At 38.9% G+C, this 24,900-nt stretch overlaps 1 protein-coding gene across 1 annotated transcript in view; it reads right to left on the bottom strand.

Moving 5' to 3' along the window:
- Rab38 (RAB38, member RAS oncogene family) overlaps positions 1 to 24,346 on the bottom strand; it is a 62,480-nt gene extending 38,134 nt beyond the window's left edge. The window contains exon 1 of the mRNA XM_055623392.1: positions 24,041 to 24,346. Within this exon, the coding sequence (XP_055479367.1) occupies positions 24,041 to 24,242 (202 nt within the window). The 5' untranslated portion in view covers positions 24,243 to 24,346. The remainder of the gene's footprint in view (positions 1 to 24,040) is intronic.
- Positions 24,347 to 24,900: the final 554 nt, after the last annotated feature.

Genomic DNA, 24,900 nt, shown 5'->3' with positions numbered 1-24,900 from the left:
AGCTCAAGGAAGCAAATAAATGATGAAAATTAGGACCTAGATAAGGAAGGTACAAAAGTAGCTAAAACCGTAACATGGAGAAGAAATTTAAATATCAAGTATTTAGAGGGCAATTTCAGGAAAGGATATTCAAACTACAAAAAAAAAAAAAAAAAAAAAAAAGGAACCAAATACAAAATTTGGAAATGAAAAAATAAGAATAGGTCAATCAAATAAAGAACAGTTGGAGGCATGTTCAACAGAGAAGATCAAACAAAAGGTCTAATTTCAGGGAAAAAAAGTGAAAATTGGAAAAAAAACATTAAGACTTATAGAAAGATGAAATTAATGAATGTGACAAAGCTCCCCAAGAACTATTGAATGTATTAAAGATACAGAATCTCAAAATACGTGTGGTAGAAAACGGATCTGGCAAAGACTAAAAGAATAGGAAATGCACTCAAAAAAATTAGCAGCAAATTTTCAGTAACTAGAGAAAAATTCAAATCCAAGAGGAATTTAAAATCCCCTAGTAGACATGACTGGAGAATAAGCCACTACAACATTCTGTAAATATGCCAAAGGAACAAACAAACAGAACAGTAAAAGCTAAAATAGATTTTTAGGTCCGACTGATCTTACTGCATATTGTTTTATTTTTTTATTTGCAAGTGTTTTACAACAAAGGTCTAATTATTAAAATGAACAGCCATGGAAGCGATTATCCCCAGGGGAAACAAATTACCAAACAAAGTTGCAATGCACAAGAAGGTTATCTCTTAAAATTGACAGAAATTTAAAACCATTTCAAGATGAGCACAGATTAAGGCAATCATGTCAATCAGGCCAACACTGGAAAAGATATTCAAAAGGGAATATTTAAAAAAATTCAATGTACACAAAGAAGAAAAACATACTCATTAGTGAGCACATAGGAAATAATACAATTTGTTTGAGGAATAGGTGGGTAATTGGTAAGGGATCAGTCATGTTCAGCAGAGTAAACCAGAAATCTTCCAAATGAACAGAAGAACCAAGAATGGAAAAATAAATAAATAAGTAAATATGGGAATATCAAATAGCTGTTAGTAACAACGTGAAAGGCTCAACTCATCTATTGAAAGAAACAGACACAGTCATGGATTAAAAGCAGTGTTCAACTAACAAGCAGTAATAAAATCCATTAGTTTATGTACTACGTCTTTAACTTATTAAAAAGAGCTAATTAAAAAACTAAACAATTTTACCTAGTGACTGCTACATTATATACTACCAATATAGAATATTTGAATCAACACAGGTCATTGTATTGGACAACAGTGCTCTGAACACTTGATACATAATGATGTTGCTATGAAAACTCCCTGCTCTCCCGAGCTTATATTTTAGTGGAAAGACAGATTAACAAATAAAGAATGTAGTATGATAGACATCCAAAATATATTTCCATCAAAGGTAATGAAACTAGTTAGCACACTCTGCGTGTTTACTGTGCATCAAAATATGATTTGCATAAATGACCATTAAAGCACAACTACTATCCTCACTGTTTAGTTCCTCATCATTACCGATACTGTGGAGATCAGGATCACATCCAGGTTCTCAAGAGTGTTAGGTAAACACTGTACCACAAGGCTATACTCACAGCCATTTTCCACACTTCAAAAAGAGAAAATTGAGACTTGGAATGTCTGTGTAGCTTTATCAAATTAAACAGATGGTAAGCTTACAGAGTGAGAATTTAAGCCTCAGCTGTCTGGATCCAAAGCCAGGTCTGTTCACTAACATCAAGTACTTTCAGCTTCTAAACCACACTCTTGTGCTATCTTGACTGCAGATTTATGTTAAAGAAACAGCCAACTCAAACCAATTTTACAAATCCTGGACATCTATAAAATGTGTGCCAGTTTCTGGTCTTTGTCCTTACAGTTAAACAGTGAACTCAAGTCTCTTCATTAAGTAGTCTAGAATGCATCAGTTAAAGAAACACCTGATATTGCAAAAGATCATTTTCTTTTGTTTAAAAAAAAATTTTGTTGTTGTTTACAGATTTTTTTATTTAATCACTTTATGGCTTGATACCAGCCCCTCTCCTGTCTCCACCAAGTCCTGCCCTCATGTGCCCTTTCCCCATTCCTCCCTTTACTTCTTTTCAAGAAGGGGCTCCCCTAGGGGTTATCAACCCCTCCTGGCACCTCAAGTAACAGCAGAGGTCAGACAAAGCATGTCAGGTAGGGGAAAGGGACCCAAAGGCAGGGAACAGAGTCAGAGATAGTCTCTACTCCCATTTTTAGGGGACCCACATGATGGCCAAAATGCACATCTGTTACGTATGTGTACTGGTCTAGGTCTGGTTCATGCAAGCTCTCTGGTTGGTGGTTCAGTCTCTGTGAGCCCCCATTGATCCCAGTTACTTTACTCTCTAGGTTTTCTTGTGGTGTCCTTGATCCTTCCAAATCCCTCAATCCTTCCTTCTTCTCTTTCACAAAACTCCCCCAAACTCGACCTATTGTTTAGCCCTGGGACTCTGTAGATTGGTTTGGGAATTAGTTGCAGTCAGCTGGAATTTGTTTTGCTCTGAAAATCTTCCAAATGAGTACTGGCAAGTTTCTTACACTTTCTCAACTGAGGCCTACGAAGTGTCTACAAGAATATGAAGACCAGTTTTAGGCAGATGGAATACATTAAGCATAAACTAAGCACCCAACAGTCAAATTTTCTTTACTATGTTAAAAACCTAACAGAAATATAAAGTAGGTTCTAAAAGCAGAGTTTTGGATCAGAGTTTAAGACAAAACACTATTACAGGTACTTCAGCACAGACAAAAAAGTAAACAAAATCCTATTCCTTCAATACTGTCTATGATGATTGCTAGAGACAGGAGTCCCCATTAGTCAATGAAGGGTGGATTTTAATTTTATGAGCCCTAAACTCTTATTTACGCAGAAACATAAAATTACTATAAATCAGAACAAAGTAGGTATGTGTCTCTTCTCATAGAAAAAATAAAACACTGAAAATGCAGCCTATTTTTTAAAAAATGGATACCAACATAACCTCAAAAATACCTTACATAAACTTAGAGCACAAGATTTTCTGCTAGTGAAGCTTAACGCAAGGTAATGAATGCTTAGTAGGTTGTTTTCACATTGCTATTAAGGAATGTACAGTTTCCTAAACATCTCATGAGAAGTGATAGAAACTGAAGACTCTTGCCTTGGTATCCGAGTCTCTCCTTATGATTGTGTGCTGGAGAGCAGCATTTCATCAGGACAAGCACATGACTATCCAAAAATGTCTTACATAGGTTGCACCACAGAAAAATTTAAAAAAAAAAGTTTCCCATCGTCATCCTGTCAATGAAAGAGAAGGGTAAAGCATTCTTCATATGACACACAACCCACAGATGAACTTTCCTTTTTCCTAAGTGACCCCAACACACAAACGTTTTTCTTTTTCTTTTTTAATGCCTGATACAAATAATGATTTCCTTTGATACTGTTTAGGGTGGAACATGACATTTCATGACAAAGGAGGAAGAAAAGCCTTCTGTGGTCATTCAGAACTCTTTGAGCCTCTACGCTTGTTAAAGATGTCTTATGATCTCTTTAGAGATCTAACCAGATGAAGGGCAGTCATGGGTTATTCAATAATCTGCCTGTCCGGAGGTTTGCAAAGTAGGTGGCTCCCAAGAATGAAGATTTTACATTTTAACATATGGCCGAGTGTCATCTTCAGACTGTGGAAAAAGCAACGTATGGTCTTATACACTGACAGGGATTTAAAAAGAAAAATATGTGTGTGTGTGTGTGTGTGTGTGTGTGTGTGTGTGTGCGCGCGCGCATGCATGCATGAGTGAGTGAATGAATCAGAAACAAGGAGATGGTGATGGCAACTTGGTTCTAGAAAGAAAAGACCTTTGTATATGGAGGTCACTGGGCCAACCCACTGGGAAACTTTGTATTTTTGACATTCCAGAGAGGGGTTATGGGCAGACCAGAGCATTTCTGGCTCTTACATTTTATCCTTCCTCCATCAGCTGACAGCCCTCTGCTGCTTCTTGTTAAAAGTAACAACCATGTGACTCTCAGTGTGTGCCTGCTTATGGGTAGGGCAGAGACTTGTCCGATCTATCCTGAGTAAATTTAATTTAAAACAAAACAGAGACTATCATTCAAACACCATCTCTGGTATTACACTACCCCCTCAACACGCATTTACTGGACAGCTACTTAAATCTGTTCCGCTAATAATGTAGGCTTTTACTCATGAGAAGCTGCTTGCAGCTTTGAGGGATGCGAAATTGCAAACACATTCATTTAAGGAGTCAGATGACATGGGCCTTAATTTTATCACCAGTGGTTTTAAACAAATCAAGGTAGCCTTGCAAATGTTTCTCTCTCTGCATCTCAGTTTTCTGCTGTGCTAAATAAAATTGATAAGGCTGATAGCTAAGGCCCCCTTGTTGAAAACATTGACTCTGTTTTCTGACAGCCTTAAATACTCAATGACTGGCTCTTTGGCCTCCCCACCCCCCAAGGGAGGAGCAGTCCTGTTAGGCCACATAGGAGAGCTTTGCAGCCAGTCCTGAAGATACCTGATAAAACAGGATCAGATGAATGGGGAGGAGGTCCCCCCTATCAGTGGACTTGGAAAGGGGCACGGTGGAGAGGAGGGAGGGAGGGAGGGACTGGGAGGGAATGAGGGATCGGGACATGGCTGGGGTACAGAGTTAATAAAATGTAACTGATAAGAAAAAAATAAAATACAAACAAAAAAAGAAATGTACTTAGAGAGATTAAACATAAACATTAAATAACAAGGAAACTAAAAGAAAAAAGTTTCCTTGGTGTCACAAGCTTAGAAAAAAAACATATGCAAACGTCATAACCATAATGTGTATTATATAGTGTTTTTGCTTAATAGTGTTCTGGCTTATTTTCTGTTGCTGTGGTAAAAAAACAAAACAAAACAAAACAAAAAAAAAAAACAGGCTTTATTTGGTTTACAGGTTTCTCATCAGCGGAAGCCAAGGCAGGGAATAAAGGCAGGAATCTAGAGGCAGCAACTGAAGAGGAGATGACTGAGAAATGATGCTTCCCAGCTTGCTTTAAGGCTCCGTGTGTTTTTGATACATCCTGGGCCAGCTTGCCTACAGATCAGGCAGCACCACTCACAGTAGGCCAGGGCCCTCCTACATGAATGAGCAGTTGAGGTTCCCTCTTCCTGACTCTGGGCTTATGTCAAGTTGACAGCTAAAGCTAAGCATAACGGTCAGTACCCTAGATACTGTTGCTGAGTACAGCGAAGCAGTAAGTCTCATAAACAGGCATAAAACCTACGGCAGAAGCACAGAAGCTTGTAATCTACAAAACACTCATTACTTTGTATTAAATTTCAGCGACACAAAATCTTGTGCTCTGAATTTATCCATTTTCATATATATATATATATATTGCATTTTCAGTATTTTATTCTTTCTATGAAAAGTGATGTGTACCTACTTTTTTATGATTTGTATGATTTTATAATCCCATGTAAATACAGGGTTGGAGCACATTAAAATGTAAATCCACCATACACTGACTAATAATGGAGACTCCTGTCTCCAGCAATTACTAGCAGACTGATTGGACGCAAGAGGACTTTGTTCAATTTTTGTTTCTGCTGAAATAACTGTCATAGGGTTTTGTCTTGAACTCTGATCCAAAACTCTATTTTTACAACCTAAATCATATTTCTATTATGTTTTTAACGCAGTAAGGAAATTTTTACTGTTGGGTGCTTAGTCTATGTTAATGCATTCCATCTGCACAAAACTGGTCTTCATATCCTTGTAGTCAGTTTCCAGGTGAGGAGCTTAACTGAGAAAGTGTAAAGATGTGCCAGCTAAGCAGACCGGTACTTTTAGCCAAGTAAGCCCAGCCCACCAGTTTGCGACCTCAGACCAGTCTGTTCACTCTTATGGACCTCTGTTTTCTCACTGTCTACTCTAAACTACATTCAATGTGATTTCTGGAACTCTGGCAGGTGCAATAGTTAAAATTATTAAGTTCACAGGATCTGGTATTGTCAGGATATAAGTATCTGGGCTTGCCTGTGAGGGAACAACTGGATTAGGCTGTGCTAAAAAGACCAGCCTTAACTGAAGGCAGCACCATAACACGAGCTAAGGTCCTGGTCTAAAAAAGAAGGAAAAAGTCAGCTGAGTCCTGGTATATTCGCTTCTATGCTTTCTAAATGTGACTGCAGTGCGACCAGCCACCCCTGCTTCGGCCACCGTATGTGCCACCCTGAACTGTATCCTGTGGAGGTGGATGCAGATAGACTTAATTTGCATTCCATCCCAGCAAGAAGACAAGTGACTGATTGAGCAGGGGCCCAACTTACTCACGGCCTACCCATCCTGTGTTTGCCAGTCTGGTTCACAGCATCACTGACACAACCACCAGAATGAACGGTTAGGCTGTCTTCCATCCAATACCCACCCCGAATTCCACTACTGAAGTAGCTCCTAGCTCTGCCACTTCCTATCCCTCAAAATTGCCACTGCCTGGTAGAGCACATTGACTGTCACCTGAAACCACGGCAGGTCATGCATCACTTTCTCTCTGCCACGATGTAAATGTAAGTGTGAGTATAACTCCACCAAGACATGTCTTCCAACAACTTCAATAAGATAGCATTTTTAAGAAACAGCCAGGCGGTGGTAGCACACCCTTCTAATCCCAGCACTCAGGAGACAGAGACAGGCACATTTCTGAGTTTGAGGCCAGCCTGGTCTATAGAGTGAGTTACAAATAGCTACACAGAGAAACCTTGTCTCCAAAATCAATCAGTCAATCTGAAATATCTCTAGAATGCCTACCCCTGCTCTACACTTTTTACAGATTTACTGTATTGGCTTTGTGTGGAGCACAGAACTCTTTGTTTGTAAACACCCTCTAGTTGACATTAATGTACGCCTTAATCTCATAACCCCAATTTTATTACTATCCACTTACAAAAACGTAATTCTTACTCTCTTCTGTGTCATTTTAGTTGTTCATTACTCACGCAAATTTAGAGAACATATTTTCATCAGTACTATGCATAATGCTGTATTTCTTTTGTCTCCATGTACATTAACAAAAATCATCTCTCTTTCTTCAAAATGCTTTATGGCCCAGTAATATTGGAAAATTCATCTCCCTAGAGAGCTATAGGCAGCTTTTATGTGAGTGCTAGGAATATGAACTTGGGTCCTTCTATTTGCTTAGGAAGCACTCAACTTTTCAACCATTTCCCTGGCCCCACGCTAAAGTCTTTATCTTACATAAAGATATGTCACCTCTTACCAGTGAGAGGTGATGGCTCAGCCATTAAAGGCTGGACTCACAGCCCAAAGTTTCATTTTTTTACAGTAGATCAGTATACATTCACAAGCCACTGGTATGTGCTGGCATACTTATTCTAACTCTCATTCCTAATAAATAATTAAGAAATGTTTATTGGAGAAAAAAATCAACTTTATTTTAACAAGGTCATACACATGGTATTGCAATAAATTTTAGGCTTGAATGGTATATTTTTTAACCATTCTCATCCTTAAGAAATGGTGCCTGGTAACGAATTTACAAAAAATGTTCGTGTTTGGGAGTTATGGCCCAATCATAAGATGTAAAGGGGCCATAAACATGTTCTCTCCATTTGTATAACTAATATGTGAAAAATCAGGAAACCAGTATAAAATTAAAAGTAAATATATGTCTCTTTCACCATGCTCTCAATGAAACCTAATATAATTACACAGTTCCTGCTGTGGTGAAAAGAACACTGGACTGTCAATAGAGTAAGCTTGTTCAGAAGGCTTAGGGAAACCCACATCCTATGAGAGGTGACTGACAATTCTCATGTTTTCAGGAGCCTCAATGATCATTCGGTGATAGATTTTAATCTCTTCACTGTTCACTATTTTGCTCCGATAGGCCAGTGACAGAAAGGTATGTATTAATCACTATTTTCCATCATCTAGGCATAGAGTATACTTAATACCAACCTTCTATAATCACAGCTGAGATACTGGTCCACAACCATAATCGAATTTCTATTACCCCATGACCAGCTTTGAACTCTGTAGAGTGAAAGTTCAATACGGTTCATATACTGAGAAACTCTGTTGTAATTGGATATGAAATGTACCACTAAAAGGCTCAAATTCTGAAGGCTCATCTATTTGAAGGCTAAGTTATCAAGGAGCAGCACTTTTTGAAGGTTTAGGAAGTGTTGCATTGTTGGAGTAGATGTAGCCCTGTTGGCAGAAGCGTATCACTAAGCATGGGCCCTGAGGTTTCAAAAGCCAGTGTCAAGACAAGTCTCTCTCTGTTTGCAGGACACTCAGCTACTTCTCCAATTCCATGTCTACTTGCCACCCTCTCTGCCATGATGATAACTGACTAAAACTCTGAACTGTAAGCAAGACCCCAATTAAATTTTTCTTTATAAGAGTTGCCTTGGTCATGGTGTTTCTTCACAGGAATGAAACAATTTTGAAGAATATGTGTGTGTGAAATATATTTTATGTATAAATGCATAGATTATATTATATATATATATTTCCCCTCAGATAGTTTGTCACAGTGACAGAAATGCTAGATAAAACCCTATACCTTAGCTCCCTCCCAACCAACACACAAGTGTAGGCTTAACAAGTCTTTAACATGACTGTCTTGCTGCTGTATTCTTCACTGTCAATCTACTTGGACTTACATAAATCATCTCATCTCATCAAACAAACTAAGCCTTTAAAGCTTATAATTTTTTAGGAATAGTTCCAGCAATCAGAATAAAATTTATTTAATTTCATAGAGATTGTATTGTACTGTTGGGAGATCAACAATAAATAAAAATAAGCAAAACTGAAATAATATTGTTTATCTGTTTTTTTAAATAAATAAAATGGTGAAAAATAAAGCAAGAAAGGAAAAAAAAACGTATTCTGAGGATGGGCTGAGAATTTGAAAGGTTGGATATGGAATCTTCCAGTAAAAGGATATCATTTGGGCAAAAACCAAAAGGGTGAAGTAATAAACTATATGAATACTTTGTAAATTGAAACAGAGGGAATGACTGGTACAAAGATAATGAAGCACAAATCTGTCTGGCAGTTGTTGAAGAATGGCGAGGGGATTATGTGGGATAGTAAAGACCGCACATGGCTCAGAGCAGACTGGCATAAAGCAAAGTGACCAAAAGGTCTAGCGTATAAACAGTTTGGTGCCATTGTATTGATGCTGTATTTAATTCATCAAGAGACGAAAACACTGAAGGAATGCATGCAGATGTGAAATCATGGCTTACTAAGGCTGCTGCATTGGGAAATCTTGACTTTATGGGAGTCAAAGTAGGACTGGAGACACCAGTTAGAATGGTATTGCAAGAATTGGCAAGAGATTATTGTTTGAACTAAAGTAATAGTTGTGAAGATTGTATCTTGGATACAACTGTAGACAGAGAAAGCGGAGGAATTGAACAAGAAGGGATGACTCAAGCATGACTCCTATTGCCTCAAAGAAAACATGACTCTACCATTAGCTGGGATGGGCATGATTTCATCAGGCCTAGGTTTGATGTGTGAGTCTCAGTGGCAGAAAGTACGGCAGGATTCTGACAGTTACAGTTGAGATTTCTGTGAAGAAATACGTTACATAAGTAGTTGCATTTACGGCCACAAGTTCCAGATGGAGATCAGGACTGCGGATTTAAACTATTTATTTTTTTAAATTCTGTGTACTGCTACTAAATTCACTTTCCCTGGCCCTACGCCTCAGTATCGACATCTGTGGGTATTCACGTGCCTAGAGCTGATGTACATGATCAGAAGCTGAACTGCTAATTAGTGGTGTGATCTGTACCAGGTTCAGACAGTTACAATAGAAAGGAATCTGCATCATAAATATTCAGATATTAGACTACCTTAACAGTGCCCAACACTTGGAAATACAGGACTCATATTAATAAAAAATCATGACCATTTATGGTTCATTTGTCAACACTTTTGAACTAATCAACACTGAACTCCTAACTTTTAAGAGGAAACATATATTAAGCCGACTTCCTTCATAGGAACATGTTCAAGAAAAAAATTAAGTGTACGTTTCCATTCATACCATTTTAATAAGTATATCTTCTTTCTAACCAAAATATTTGTAGAGAAAGATACAATTTTATTTTCAAAGAAACTATTACAGCTGGCACGTTGTTGTTGTACGCTTCCAGTTCAGAATTACTTAGGATGTCCTGGTGGTTTCTCTTTTGTTCTGCTTTGCTTTGCTTTTTCATCAGAATACATTAACATACTTTTGGTTATTCAAATATAAAAGCACTGACCCAAGGCTGTGGAGAAGCTTGGTTCCCCTTTCTTAGGGGAATGGGAGAAGAACTGTGAGTAATAGAACATTTTCAGAAAACCTCTTAAAAGATGAACATTTACTTTCTGGTCCCCTGTGGAAATTTGGAGGTTGTACACCTAAGTGTTAACAAGGCATCAGACTATGCCTTGTTAATTTCTGCTAAGTCCTGTGCATGATTTTCAATCTTTCACGCTAGGGTGGCCCACTCTCATTATAGCATGACCTCTTCCTTACATTCCTTCTAACAAATCCTGCCCAGCCTTCCAGGTTTTACCCAAGCCCAACCTTTCTGGAGACTCTGACTTTTTGCCTTTGCACTCATCTCTGTTCCCTAAATTCTCACACCAGTGACTCACTATCTCACCCTCTTGGTTATTTAACTTAGCACGAGCTTGTAGTATTTTTCACGTCCTGCAAGCGTCTGCAGTGTGCCTCCAGTGACATCGTAGACTTCTCAATTACCCAATCACAGTGCCCACGTCTGCACAGCACATGGACTCAAGAGGCTCTTAGCATGTGCTCCTAATAGACTTACATAACACAATGAAACAAACAATGAAGGGGCCTCATATATAATGACGCGACTATTCTTGATTCTTATTTGTGAGAGGGAACCCTGGAAAGTAAAGGAACTGACTGAACAAAGCAAAATCGTAAATCTTGTGTATTTACTTCGTACTCATGCTCATGAAGATCTCAATGCGCCTGTAACTCAGAACTATGGAGGCTCTTCTCATCATTTTACATCCCCTGTTAGCCATGGCTCTCATTTTGTCCTCTTGGAAGTTAACATTTCTTTAATTTGTTTATCAAGAATGAACAAGTTTCAGGGAAGCAGAAGCAGGCATATCACTGTGAATTTGAGGCCAGCCTGGTCTACGTAGCAAATCCAGGACAGCCACGGCTACACAGAAAAAACTCTGTCTTGAAAAAACAAAATCAAGCAAACAAACAAAAGTGAACAAGTTATCTGTGAAATGTTTAAGTAAGTTAAAATGTTCAAGAAAATACGATTCCATTAAAAAAATACTGTGTAATTCAAGCTATTTTGAATTTGTGATGCTCCGGTTTCACATGCCATGTGCTAGGAGCACAGGTATAAACTACCTTTCCTGACCTTAATTAAATATCTATGATTTCTTTCATTAAAATTATTTTAATTAATTTATTCTTTTATTAATTATAGTTTATTCACTTTGTATCCCAGCTATAACCCCCTCTTTCATCCCCTCCTAATCTCTCTCTCCCTCATCTCTTCCCATGTCCCTCCCCAAGTCCACTGGTAAGGGCAGTCCTCTTTCCCTTCCCTCTGACCCTAGCCTATCAGGTCTCATCAGGACTGGTTGCATTGTCTTCCTCTGTGGCCTGGTAAGGCTGCTTTCCCCGCAGAGGGAGGTGAGCCAGCCACTGAGTTCATGTCAGAGACAATCACTGTTCCCATTACTAGGGAACCCACTTGGACACTGAGCTGCCATGGGCTACATTTGCACAGGGGTTCTAGGTTATCTCCATGCATGGTCCTTCGCTGGAGTATCAGTCTCAGAAAAGATCCCTGTGCCCAGATTTTTTTTATTCTGATAGTTTTCTTGTGGAGCTCCTGTCCCCTGCAGGTCTTCCATCTCCCCCTTCTTTGATAAGATTCTCTGCTCTCTGCCCAAAGTTTGGATATGATTCTCAGCATCAGCATCTACCCCTGCTGGGTAGAGTCTTTCAGAGGCCCTCTGTGGTAGGCTCCCTGTTTTCTCCCTCTTCTGATATCCATCAGGTTTGCCTTTCTGAATGAGGATTGATTAAAAACCAACAATTAATTTGAAACATTGATGCTGTAAAAATAACAAATAATCCACCTAAAATGCATTCACTAAATCATAAGCATAATATATCTGATGATAAGCAATCTTTGAATTACTTAGCATTTGAAATAGTAGTTCTAAATAGACTTTTTAAACTCATTTTTCTTTCATTCCTTGTTTATTATTATTACAATTTATTCACTTTGTATCCTGACTGTAGCTCCCCACCCTGGTCTCCTCCTAGTCCTATCCTCCCTCCCTCCCTCTTCTCTCCCTATGTTCCTTCCGTAGTCCACTGATAGGGGGAACCTCCTCCCCTTCTATCTGACACTGACCTATCAGGTCTCATCAGGGTTGTCTGCATCATCTTCTCATCTTCTTCTGTGGCCTGGCAAGGCTGCACCCTGCAGGGAGAGGTCATCAAAGAGCTGGCCACTGAGTTCATGTCAGAGACAGCCCCTGATCCTCTTACTAGGGAACCTGCTTGGAAACCAACAGCCTATGGGCTTCATCTGAGCAAGAGGTCTAGATCTTCTCCATGCATGATCCTTGATTGGAATATTGGTCTCTGCAGGGCCCCCTGGGCCCAGGTTTTTTGGCTCTGTTGGTCTCCTTAGGGAGCTCCTGTCCCCTCCAGGTCTTTTATCTCCCCCTTCTTCTTTAATGTTCCCTGCATTCTGCCCAAAGTTTGGCTATGAGTCTCAGCTTCTCCTTTGATTTTAAGTAGCCTTTAAAGACTCTTTAATACTTAACTTACAAACATTCCTTTTAATTCTTAAATCTTGATTCTTTAAAGATATCTAGATTCCTTTAGAGTACTAATTACCTAAAACACATGCCAGAAATGTTCTAATATGCCTCCAGGAAACCCACGTGATATTTTAAAATCTCAAGACAAACACGTAAGATTTTTGGTCAAGCAGGTGCATCAGACACTATTAACTTGGTATAGTTTAACTTTGGAAACTTCTGTAATAGAAAACAAAAGTCATGTGAAGAATCAGTGAAGACAGGAATGGAGGGTAATGAGGCCACTCTGTCTCAATGGCTTTACAAGGTCATTCCATAACCAAAGACACACATATTTCTAAATTGTAGTTTTTTAAAATCAAATAAAAATAATCTTCTTTTGTAAGATGTACTCTGTTTTTCTCCAAATGGATAAATAGTTGCTAGACCATTTGTGTGTGTGTGTGTGTGTGTGTGTGTGTGTGTGTGTGTGTGTGTGTGTATAGCAAAGTCTCATGTAGCCCAGGCTGGCCTTGAATGTTCTACATAGCCCAGGATGACCTTCAAACATTCATCTTTCTGCCTCCACCTTTGGAGTGCTGCAATTATTGGAACCTTATATATGCTAGGGAAGCACTGTACCAACTGAGTTATAGCCTTAGTCCCCAAACAAATGCTTATTAGGTCACCTAGTGTTAGCATTGTAAGGAACAGAAGTTTTAGGTATTTCCTTTGAGTGAAGGGCATAAAAAAATATTTTGACACTAAGAATTTGTTGAACTAGAGTCCACAGTTTTCTGCATTAGCCTTCAGAGACTAGTCTATTTTCCTCACATCAAAACACAGATACAAAAATACATAACCACAGAGAAAGACTCTCCTGTGAGAGAAAGACCATAAGAGTTAGTTATTATTTGGAAACCAAACAGCTACTTTTAGCTTTCTCTCTCAAATGAGAGATGTCTACCACTCATATACTTTTCCAGAATTATATAAAGATGACTGTTATTAAGCCCAGTCAACCATAAGCTTTCATTAATGATAAGTATAAAGAATTTCACTTTCCTTGTAGGTGAACTTTAAAGAGACCATGGGTTGCAAAACCAGTGCTTTATTTTATCATATATTGGGAAGCTATAGAATAGACTTGCTAAAAAATAAGAGTATTGGTCAGATAAATCACAAATCATAACTCAGCAGACCTTATTTGTATGCCTTTCAAAAAAGTTTTATGTGCTTCTCATTTTTATAGCCCAAATAAGCATAGTTTTCCTGTCTCTGCATAATAATAGTGTCCAAATAAGCCCATTGTGAGCAATCAATGTAATGATGTATATGCCTACAATATGCCTGACCCTCAATAAATAGAACTATTAATAACACATTATATTGCAGAGGAAAACAAGTGTCTCAACAAGGACTTTGAATCAATTTGTTTTGAACTTCCCCTATGAATTAGACATAAATCTTTTGAAATCCCCCTCACACTATAAATACTTTGTCTGCATTAGACTGAGGAAGTAAGCAGCAGAGTTCATCATTCTTCTTGGGAAAGCAATTTTATGCGAGACTGGTAAACTAATTAAAAGTTAAATATCAATATAAATACAGGAAACAAAGGCTAAATAATGCATCAGGATAATGCAAACTACAAAAATTACAGAGTCGACAAAAATGATAAACACTTAACACTAAATGCTTGTCAGTCTTCTTAAATTCTTTATCTCTTGCTTCCAAAATGTAGGCCTTTTCTTGGTTTTCTTCTGAGACCAAATAATCTAGAAGCACATGGGAAACAGCCCCTGAGCACACCTTTGGGAGATTATCTTGACTATCTTAAATGGAGAGAAAAGACCCCGTGTTAACTTGTGTGGGACCATTACTGAGGCAGAGAAACCTGGACTGTATAAAATGGAGAAAGCAAGCTGAATGCTAACAAGCATGCATCCATTGTTCTTTGCTTTCTGATTGTGACTGTAATGCTCTGGGCACCTGCTGCCTTGGCTTCCTGGGCATGAACTGTGAGTTAGAATAAACCCCTTTCTCCCTTACATTGCTTTTGTTAGAATATTATTTTTTTTTTTACAAATTGAAGATTGACTAGGACACCCTCCTAAGTAGCATTTTTACTTCCTCTACTTCTTTGCTGACCACAATCACCTAATTAAATTGTATGCCAAATAACTCAAGGCAGAGTTCTCTGATATATTTGCACAGGATATCTAGAAAAGGACAAAATAACTTTAATACAAGGCTTGGTGAGAGAATTATTACAGGGGAATTAAAACAAAAATGTCACATGGCACTGAAAAGAGGAAGAAGCTGCTACTGACAGGAAACAATTGGGGAATTTCTGCAGGGAAGTTGGTTCAAATGAGTCAGATATTAGCAAGGACTATGATATGTGAAAACAAAGATCACATGGATCTGCAAAATAGATAAAAAACAGAGACAATAAACCAGAGACCAAACAGGGAACGCCAAGGAATTAAAATGACTGAAATATAGCAATGAATGGTCAGTGTGATAGTTTTTATTTTAGAACTATTGCTATAGTGCCTGAAGATCTAGCTCTGGGGTATATTCCTTGCTTTAGCCTTCACAAGGTTCTGAGTTCAATCCCTAGAGCTACAGAAAAAAATTATATATATATATAAGTATATATATAAGTATATATATATATGTATATATATAACATATATATGTAATTATAATATATATAATTATGTGTGTGTGTGTGTGTGTATGTGTGTGTGCCTGTGTGTGTACTGTTAGCAACTGCACTGTGGACTCCTCTTGCCTACCCAATTCCATAACCTTTGAACCTCAGCATGCCAGCCATCTACTGTTAAAAACAATTTCAATTTTTCAGACCTCCACAATAGTAAACAAGAAATTAGTTCTACCATTAATTAATAAGTTCAATGCTACCTGCTTTCAAATCATATTTTTTTTATCTCTAGAAGGACTGGGATGCTTTAGAAAATTACTTTTATAAAATTACTTTTTACAAGTTATTACTTAATTTAATATACAGAAAATTCCAAAGAAGATAGTTTTCCACTTGACCTTCAAATGAGTGACATTTTACTCAAATTATGGAAATTTTGATAAATGAAGAATCCTGGCTTTTAAAATCATTTTAAGCTCATTCCCCAGTCTTTGTGTTAAAAAAAATAATAGAATGTCTCCTTAAGGAATTTTGTTACCATATTTCTTAACTAAAAAAAAAAAAAAAAAAAAAAAACTTTATTTTTTTTAACCTATATGTTAATATGTATAAAATTCTGGTCTTTCAACCAAGATCACATTTGAATTAATAACTCTATTTTTATTTTATTAATAAAATTTAAAATCAACATGTCTTAGAACCAAATTAATCATGTAATGTTTGTTTAGAAATGTTTTTATTATACAAATATTCATTTAACTTCAACTAGGTGCTAAGTACTAGGTTAGGATCTTGAGATATAGTTTGAATGAAAATACCACTCTGGTATGGTGAGAGAAACTTTGTAATCTAGGAAAGATAGGACTAATTCGTGAATTTTGAAATATTTTCTCCTCCAATCTTCATATGAAGTCATGTGTGGAAGATAAAGCTGCTAATTAATAGAGGCCTGATCACATAAAGCCTTGAAATTCATAGTGGAAAGCTTTTAACTCTGAAATGGTGCTGATCAGCAGGAGGCCAAACTGAAGTCATCACTTTAGAGGAGGACAGGATGCTGCTGTAAATTTCAAACTGAGGACATGAGGAGGATGCTCCCAGGCTTCAGATGGGTGGTAAACAAGTCATTGCTAGTCAAAGAGAGAAAGGTCACTACTTCACAAAGAGGAAAAGATAGCATTTGTTGATCAAGGAATGGGAAATAAAAGGGGGGGGGAGAAACTGTGAAAATTTAAAACTATGTTATTCCAAATAAACAATGAAACAATAATTTGAAATCCTAAAATAGTCTTAGATTTGGCCTTTGCCAAGTTAAAGGAGATACTAAAGTATAACAACCTCGAGAGAAGGCTTTCCCATGGATGTAGTATATCTGATTCTTACCCTAAAATAGTGGGGTTGCCATGGGCTTCTGGAAAATCTACGTTTAGTGCTCACAGTGGCTCACAAGCCTTGATGTACCCCTTTCCCTGAAGTGAATTATCATAAAGGAAAAAAGCTGCGAGCCTACTGCAAGACAGCCGCTCTCAAAAATGTGTTGGATAAGTGGTGACTCTAGTTCAAACCTCGTGACTTTGAAACAAAAACAAAACGAAACTTGTTTTGGTAATACCATTGAAAAACAACTTTTTAAAAAAATTATTTTATTTCAGTTTACTTTCTTTGCACCCCAAGGGTATCCCCTCCCTCCTTTCCTCCAAGTCTCCCCCCTTTTCCCCTTCCCCTCTTCCTTTCCTCTCAAAAAAGGAGATCCCCTCCCCTCATATCAACCCTCCCCAATCCAACAAGTCTGAGCACATCAGTACTGAGCACAACCTCATCCACTGAGGGCAGGCAAGACTCTATTGCCTGCTTTTAATTTTTTATTTTATTTTATTTTTATTCATTTTACATTCAGGTAATAAGCTCCTCCCTCCTCTCCTCCTCATCCCACTTTTCCTCCCTACTCCCCCTTTCCCCCCTATTCACCCACCAGAGCATATCAAGTCACATCAGCACTGAGCACATCCTCACAAAACCTTTTAATGAACGACTAATGTGTAAAAATATTGTAGAGAACATGATCATCAGGGAATAAAACTCCAGTACAAGAACAGAGATTAGTGTGGGCATAAGAAATGCCAAGCTGATTCAGGCTTTGTCCAGCCTTCTCAGGTTTGCTTAATCTCAGACAGAAGGGTGTTGTAGTGAAAAAGTCCCCTCATACCACAGGGCATTTTGAAGTAATCTCCATCAGTATATGTCACTCACTGTTAAAGGTGGCATGCTTTTGTGTCGTCATGCCACACACAAAGAAAAAAAAAAAAAAAACAACTAACTTTCTTGAGGTCAAGAATCAAGTCATTTCTAATTCAATATCCTGTTTCCCCTGACCTAACACAGACTCCAACCACTCCAAGAACTGTTCTTTCCAACACTCTTTCCCTCAAATCACTCAGAATTGTTTTATGAAACTGCTACCTATTTTCCTGTCAAAACATATCTTGGATGGTGGAGCATATTCTATATGTCCATACATTTTAAACAAATGCAAACTTAGAAAGGCTCCATGAAAGGTCTCGACATCTTTCTTCATATGCTTCCTGTACGACACTGAAAACTCCCCATTTCTGCTTACAATACACTCCGCTTAGCTGTAAGCACACAGTGTGGCTATTACACAGAGTAATCTGAAAACCTGTAATTAGCCAGGATAGGCACAAAGTAACAAATTCCCCTGCAGAGAGGGCCCATCCTTGAATGCATTTTTTTTTTTTACTTGACGCACTTGTTTTCAAAAGTTAGCTTTTCTATATGTAGAGAGAGATCTATTGCCAAGACACCTAACATTTATAAAATTCATTGAATAATTATTTTAGATATAGATACTAAGTAGCTATGTATGACCAAGTCTAAACCCGTACTTCACTTGAGTTCACAACATGAGAGCACTTTGAAAACTAGAAAGCAGTCTACCGTAGTGGCCCAAGTTAGTGAGAAGAGATAGTATAGCTGAGACTTGTATGGAAACAGAAATGTTGTTCCCTTACATTGGGTCTTGTTAGAGGCAGGTGCCTTATAGAAGACTGATATAGTGAAAGTCCTCCATGGTGAGGAAGCACTCTTCAAATTATCTACAACTATAATGTTTTACACTGCATTTTCAACTTTTGAGTTGGGTTGTGTAATGACTAGCAGACTCAGTGAAGTCATGGATGTATTTTAGCTAGACAAATATACTGTTTCTGCCCTTCATTGTCATTTGTGTCTGTAAGCAAATCCTTTGGTTCTTTGATTCATGATCTTAATTAGAATAAAATAAGTGGGCTGGAGAGATGGCTCAGAGGTTAAGAACATTGGCTGTTCTTCCAAAGGTCCTGAGTTCAATTCCCAGCAACCACATGGTGGTTCACAACCATCTATAATCTAGTGCACAGACACACATGCAGGCAGAATGTGGTATAATTAATAAATAAATAAATCTTTAAAAAAAAAGAATAAATAAGTTTGGTATTATCATATATATACATATATATATATATCAAGAAGGAAATGTATGTAAAAATAATTTATAATAATGGCAATTCCCATAGTAAGACTAAAAATAAGAATACTAATATGTTTATTATGTTCTGGAACACTCATGAATCAATCCACTTATTTCTTTTTTTTCTTTTTATTTTCTTTTCACTTATTTCTTAAAACAACTCTAACAGATGTAAGTTCTGTTACGCCTTGTCACTACAGACAAGGTGAGATTATGACATGAAAGCTCACAGTGGCTAAGCGAACATCTTACAAATGTGATAATCTAGGTAAATGAAATAATTGCTATTCTGTAAGTGGAACATCTGAGCTGGTAGGATTTCGTGACTTGATCAATACCAAGCATTATATTTTTACCACATATAATTCATGTTACATTTAGAATCTATCTAAAGTCCTCTATTATTAAACTAGGGGAAACAGAACAAAGTAATTACAGAGGGCGGAGAGGGGCATGTTTAACAGCGTGGGGGTGGTGTGTTCAACGGCCATGTCTTAAAGTCTGACACTCCCATATAGACAGCTGCTATACTAGGAAATTGAATGTGCTTGGGCAGCCATAAGAATAAGGTCCTTAAGTAATGGTAGCTGCTACATCTGTAATTTACTCAGCTCCTGAGGCTGTGTCCCAAAGTACATCAGGAGCTTCACAGCGAATAATACATTTCTCTGAATGAGCTACTGTGGCAATTGCTGGTATCTGTATCTGGTTTGGAGAGTAGTAAAAAATTAAATCTCAAATATAAACTTTTTGTTTTCTCTTTTCTTGGGTGTTATATATAGAAAAGGAGGAATATAAACACATCTCATTCAGTGATCAAATTTTTTTTTCATTAATTTATTTCTGTTTTCTCTATAGTTGTATCTGATCCTAGCCAAAATTTATAGGAAGAATACAAGGATTACCTAACAACTAAAGAACAGGAAAAGTCGGGAACAACTTGGAGGAGTAGGAGGTGGGAAAGCGTGATCAAAATGTAATGTATGAAAAAAATCTATTTTCAATAAAAGAAAAAAAAATACATGAAGAATTTGCAATTCTTGCAAGGCTTATCCACCAACCAAAGAAAGGGTCTTATCCACAAGAACCCATTGCCTGTCGGGTACAAACAGGCTGGTAGACTTGCATGATATCAAATCACACTAAATAGATACAGTCCTGCTTGTCCACTGGGAACAGGTTCATCCTGGGCAAAGTAACTTAACACCTTTGACTCTACCAAGAGCATCTGAATAGAGCTGACCCATATCTGCTCCTTTGTAGGAGAATTGCTCAGAACTGGGGCAAAACCTGTTCCCTGTGTAGTTTTGGAGAAATTATCATCTTGTTTCACAAGCCCATAAAATATTGAGACTTTCATAATCAGACTGGCCAGTCAAAGTGACTATAAGATATATATCATGGGAAACCAATGTACAAATTATTGAACCTTATATTATTGAACCAAAAAAACCACAGAGCCTACCTATGCAAAGAACCCCTCTGCAGGAGACTAATAGCCTGTAGAGTCAGGGCAAGTCCTTACCATATCAAAAAGAGCATCTGTCATGTCGAGGCTGAAGTTAAAGCTTAATGGGTTAACTGTTGGCCTACCATGCACAGGGACCTTAATTTGATCCTTAATCTAATGCTGAATATGTTGGCAATTGCATGCAGTCTCAGCACTTGAGAGGTAGAGGGAGGAAGGTCAGAAGTTTAAAGTCATCTTTGGCTCCACAGTGAGTTTAAGGGTGTCTTGGGCTACACTGCCACAAAACCAAAACAAAACAAAGGGAAGAAACTAGAAAGGTGACTCAGCGGTTAGGAGCCCTGACTGCTCTTGCAGAAGACCTACCTGAGTTCAATTCCCAACACACGCGGTAGCTCACAACTCTGTAACTCTAGTTCCAGAGCTTCAATGTCCTCCTCTGGAGTCTATGGTTGCTTCACACATGTGGTACGCATACATACAGTCAAAACACTCATACATGTAAAATAATGTTGGGGTTTTTTTTTCTGTTAAAGGAAAAGAATTTGAACATTCTCAAAACTCAATTCACTACTACCTATTCTTTATAGGTACATGCCAGAGTTAAAAAAAAAAAAAAAACAAAACAAAAAACAACAACAAAAAAAAAAAAAAACGGGGAGGGGAGTGTCACGTTGTGGCTTGAGGGAACTGGAAGGCATTCTTACCTAACGAATCTGAGTAGAGAGGTGAGGGTTGGATTTCTGTTGTGGGTTGGACTCAGTGTTTTTCCTGTTGGCGCCAAACTCTTAAAACTCATTAAATATTATTTTACAAACACGTAGGTCATATAGCTAGGCTCTTCTCTGACTAGCTCACAGTTTAAAATATCCCGTTATGCTAAGCTGCATCCTGCCACGTGTTCAGTTACTTGCACTCAGGCACCAGGCATCCATCCTCTCACATCTTGCAGGCTGAATCTTGAGCCCCTGGCTCTATCCCAGAATCCCCTCTGCTTACTGGATGTTCCACAAGCTATAGGCCATGAGATTTATTATTGACAGGTGCTACATCCATACAATATGCAAGATATCCCTTCTACAGATTTCATATCAACTTTTAACCCAGAGGTCTCCAGTACAACTTGAAACATTTATGTTCCAACCATCTATCCACTCTATTACCTAGCTCTTATGCAAACATCTTTCAGCCTCCAACTCAAGGCCTTTGAGCTTGAAGCTATCAAAGAAAGTGAACTGGGCATTACCATGAGGCTGAATGCCACTCTGTCTGCTCAATGGACCTCAGATCCTTCGCATTTCCTACTTGCACAGACTTCTGTGATTATAGCCTTCACTACAACCTTGGTCTGAAACTATGGCTTAGAAAAAAACATTACCAAGTCTGGAGGTTAAATTGCTTTTAACAGCAAGCTTGGAATGTAAACTGCTTTATGCTGCAAAATGCATGAGACTAAAACTGATGCTGTACTTGGAAGACAAGAAATATGTGTGGTATAGGAATTGCAAATCATTAGGACTTAATCACCCTATGTATGCCGTGTTCCTTGCTTAGTATTTACTAAGGTTCAAACAGTGATAATTTAATGAGTTCCTTGATAGAAGGGATTATTGCCTTTACCTTGCACTATTGTTTATTCTGCTCTCATTTGGGGGGATAAAACACACTCTCTGTTTATAGATAGAAAAAAGTAAAACAAAGAGATTGGGAGGTTTACCTATAATCCCATTGTAGGATTCAGAAGGAGGTATTCCACTCTGGAGGTATCAAACTCTGAAATTTGAGTACACAATCATTACATCTTCCTATTCCTCCTATTTAGAAGAGGAAGCTAAAACTCACAGACATGTGACAAGGCTGGAGACATAATGTTACTTAGACTTGAAATCAGTGCTAGTCAATGCTACATCTTTCAAACAGTAAACTATTATAACCTGGGGTTTTAGGAACTTCAACGCAGCCATAAGACACTTCAAACACTAAAACATGCAGCAACAGAGTCCACATGCTCACTATGAAAAGCTCAAAAGACTCTAGTTGATGCCATCTTCAAGTCTTCAATAACTCAGGCTTCTCTGAAATTGCCTAAGACTCTAAGCCATGAACCTGTCTACACTACCCTTATCATAAAACCTGGCAAGCTCATGGTTACAAAAGCACCCAAGTCTCAGGGCCAGAAATGTTGTTTTAGGAATTTTCCTCCTCATTTCTCATTAAAGCCATGACCAAATGTTCCCAGTCAAATGCACTAGCTGAGATGAACAGATTCCCGAAAAAGAACCGCTTACTTTAGAACCAGCAGTTTCCAAGTGGGTTTCTGGTGCCACAAACCTTTAACAGACACTAAGTAGGGTTATTTGAAGTGCATCATGGGGAATCTCGTTGGAGTTGAAAACTCCTAAGTGGGGAGATTCCTGAGCTATCACTGCCTAACCCTTTCCAGCTTAACAGTGATCTGGAGAGAAAGCGTCTAGAGTAAGAGGCTATGCACTCCCAGGTTACAAGCAGCCAAGTAAGACTCACTCTTGATACAAACTGCAGCCTCGGTTTCCACTGTGCCCAGGAACTATTATAAGCTGTTGGCAAATTCCGATTTCAAACACTATAAAAACGCTTGTCATGTTTTAGTTTTCTCAAAGAATATGCCAGGATCAAACCAAGAAATCTTAAAGCAAATGTCACCGACATCGTCATCACAACTCCATCCCTGCCACTGGAGAAGCAGAGGCAAAGTGGATCTCTATGAGTTCGAGGTCAGCTTGGTCTACCTAGAGAATTCCAGGCTAGTTAAAGTTAGATGATGAGACCTTGTCTCAGGAAAAAAAAAAAAAAAAAAAAACTCTTAAAAATATGCAGTCTCCTTTCTGAGGTAGAAAGTTTGTCCTAGATTTATACAAAGTCAACAATCTCAAACTTCTTGACTGAAAATGTGACAACAGTAGTGAGATTTGGAATAAACTAAATTCCTAAGAAAAACGAGAATGGGCAAACAAGAGTCAACCTGAGAGGATCCCTTCTGCCTGCCTGAACTCCAACAATGAAAGCCACGTGGGACACAGGAGAGCTGGGGCTACCTGTGTCCAGAAAGGGACTAGAATGGAAACAGAATGCGACTGTATAGTCTCCTTAGTCCTGAGGACAGCCTACTCTGAACTCAGGAATGCCTGGAGAAAGTGGAGGAAGCAGCTAGAGCAACGGCGGGCGGCGGCAGAACGTCCAGTGAGAGCTAACGAAGTTACTAGAAGTTGCAGCTAGGACTGGGACGAATTCAACAGAAACAACAGCAGAAACAAGGAAACACTTTCTTTTCTTTGCAAACAGCTTTCCAAGCCACAAGCCAAAGTTTCCTAGAGCGGACCGCTCTGGCTAGCTAGACCTCCTGTTGGTTGCATTCCAGTGTCCCGGGACTGGAAAGAAGCTGAAAAGTCACTCTCCGCTTCCCCAACCCTCTCTCCTCTGCGCACGCTGCTCTAAGCGCTCACCTGCAATGTCCCAGAGCTGCAGGCGCACCACGGTCTCGGGATCCCAGTGGAGCACCTTCAGCGCGAAATCCACGCCAATGGTGGCCCGGTAGTGCGACGAGAAGTTCTGGTGAACGTAGCGCTTAATGATGCTTGTCTTGCCCACGCCTAGGTCACCGATCACCAGCAGTTTGTAGAGGTGCTCTTTGTGCGGGGCCTGCATCCTGGAGGCCCGCAGGTTGTGCGGAGCCTGGAGCCTGCCCTGGAAAGCGCAGCCGGGGCTGGGCAAGGGACGGGGACGCTACAGCCGAGTGAGCGCGAAGGCCGAGCGAGCAGGCACCGGCTAGGAAGCTGGGACGGAACTCCTCCCCTGGGGTTAATCCTTCTTCCTAGCTGCGGTCTCCAAAGTGGGTGGAGACAGGAGCTACTCCCCGGACTGGCAGCCGGAGGACCGAGTGCCAGCGCCTGCTCCAGCTCTTATTTGCACAGTGCTTCGTGCAGCAGAGATTTTTCTCTCCCTCTGCCCATGACACAAACTTGTAAGGTGTGGGTTTTGTTTTTAATATTCTGCCTGAGGGAAAAAAAATGAGTGTCTAAAAGCACCCAGGTCTTCTGAGGCTACCAGGGCCCTCCTGCCACCCACGCTGTCTTGTGAAATTGGGGAGGCCATGAGAACTACCGAAGCAGGAGGATCTTTGATTTGGGTCCTACCTGGCCCCTGGAGTTGAATGACAGTAGGCAAACCTTTAGAGCTCCTTTGCCTGGGCGTCTGTAAAATGGACATGCTGATCTCTTAGCGCCTTTTCACCTATTCATCTGTTAAGGACCTTAAGTAGAGGCCCCAGAGATGAACTGCCAGGAGGGATTTCTAAGCTTTCAGC

Source organism: Psammomys obesus, unplaced genomic scaffold (assembly GCF_907164565.1).
Source record: "Psammomys obesus unplaced genomic scaffold, mPsaObe1.curated_primary_1811, whole genome shotgun sequence".
Lineage (NCBI taxonomy): Eukaryota > Metazoa > Chordata > Mammalia > Rodentia > Muridae > Psammomys > Psammomys obesus.
This window is presented reverse-complemented; position numbering and strand designations above follow the sequence as displayed.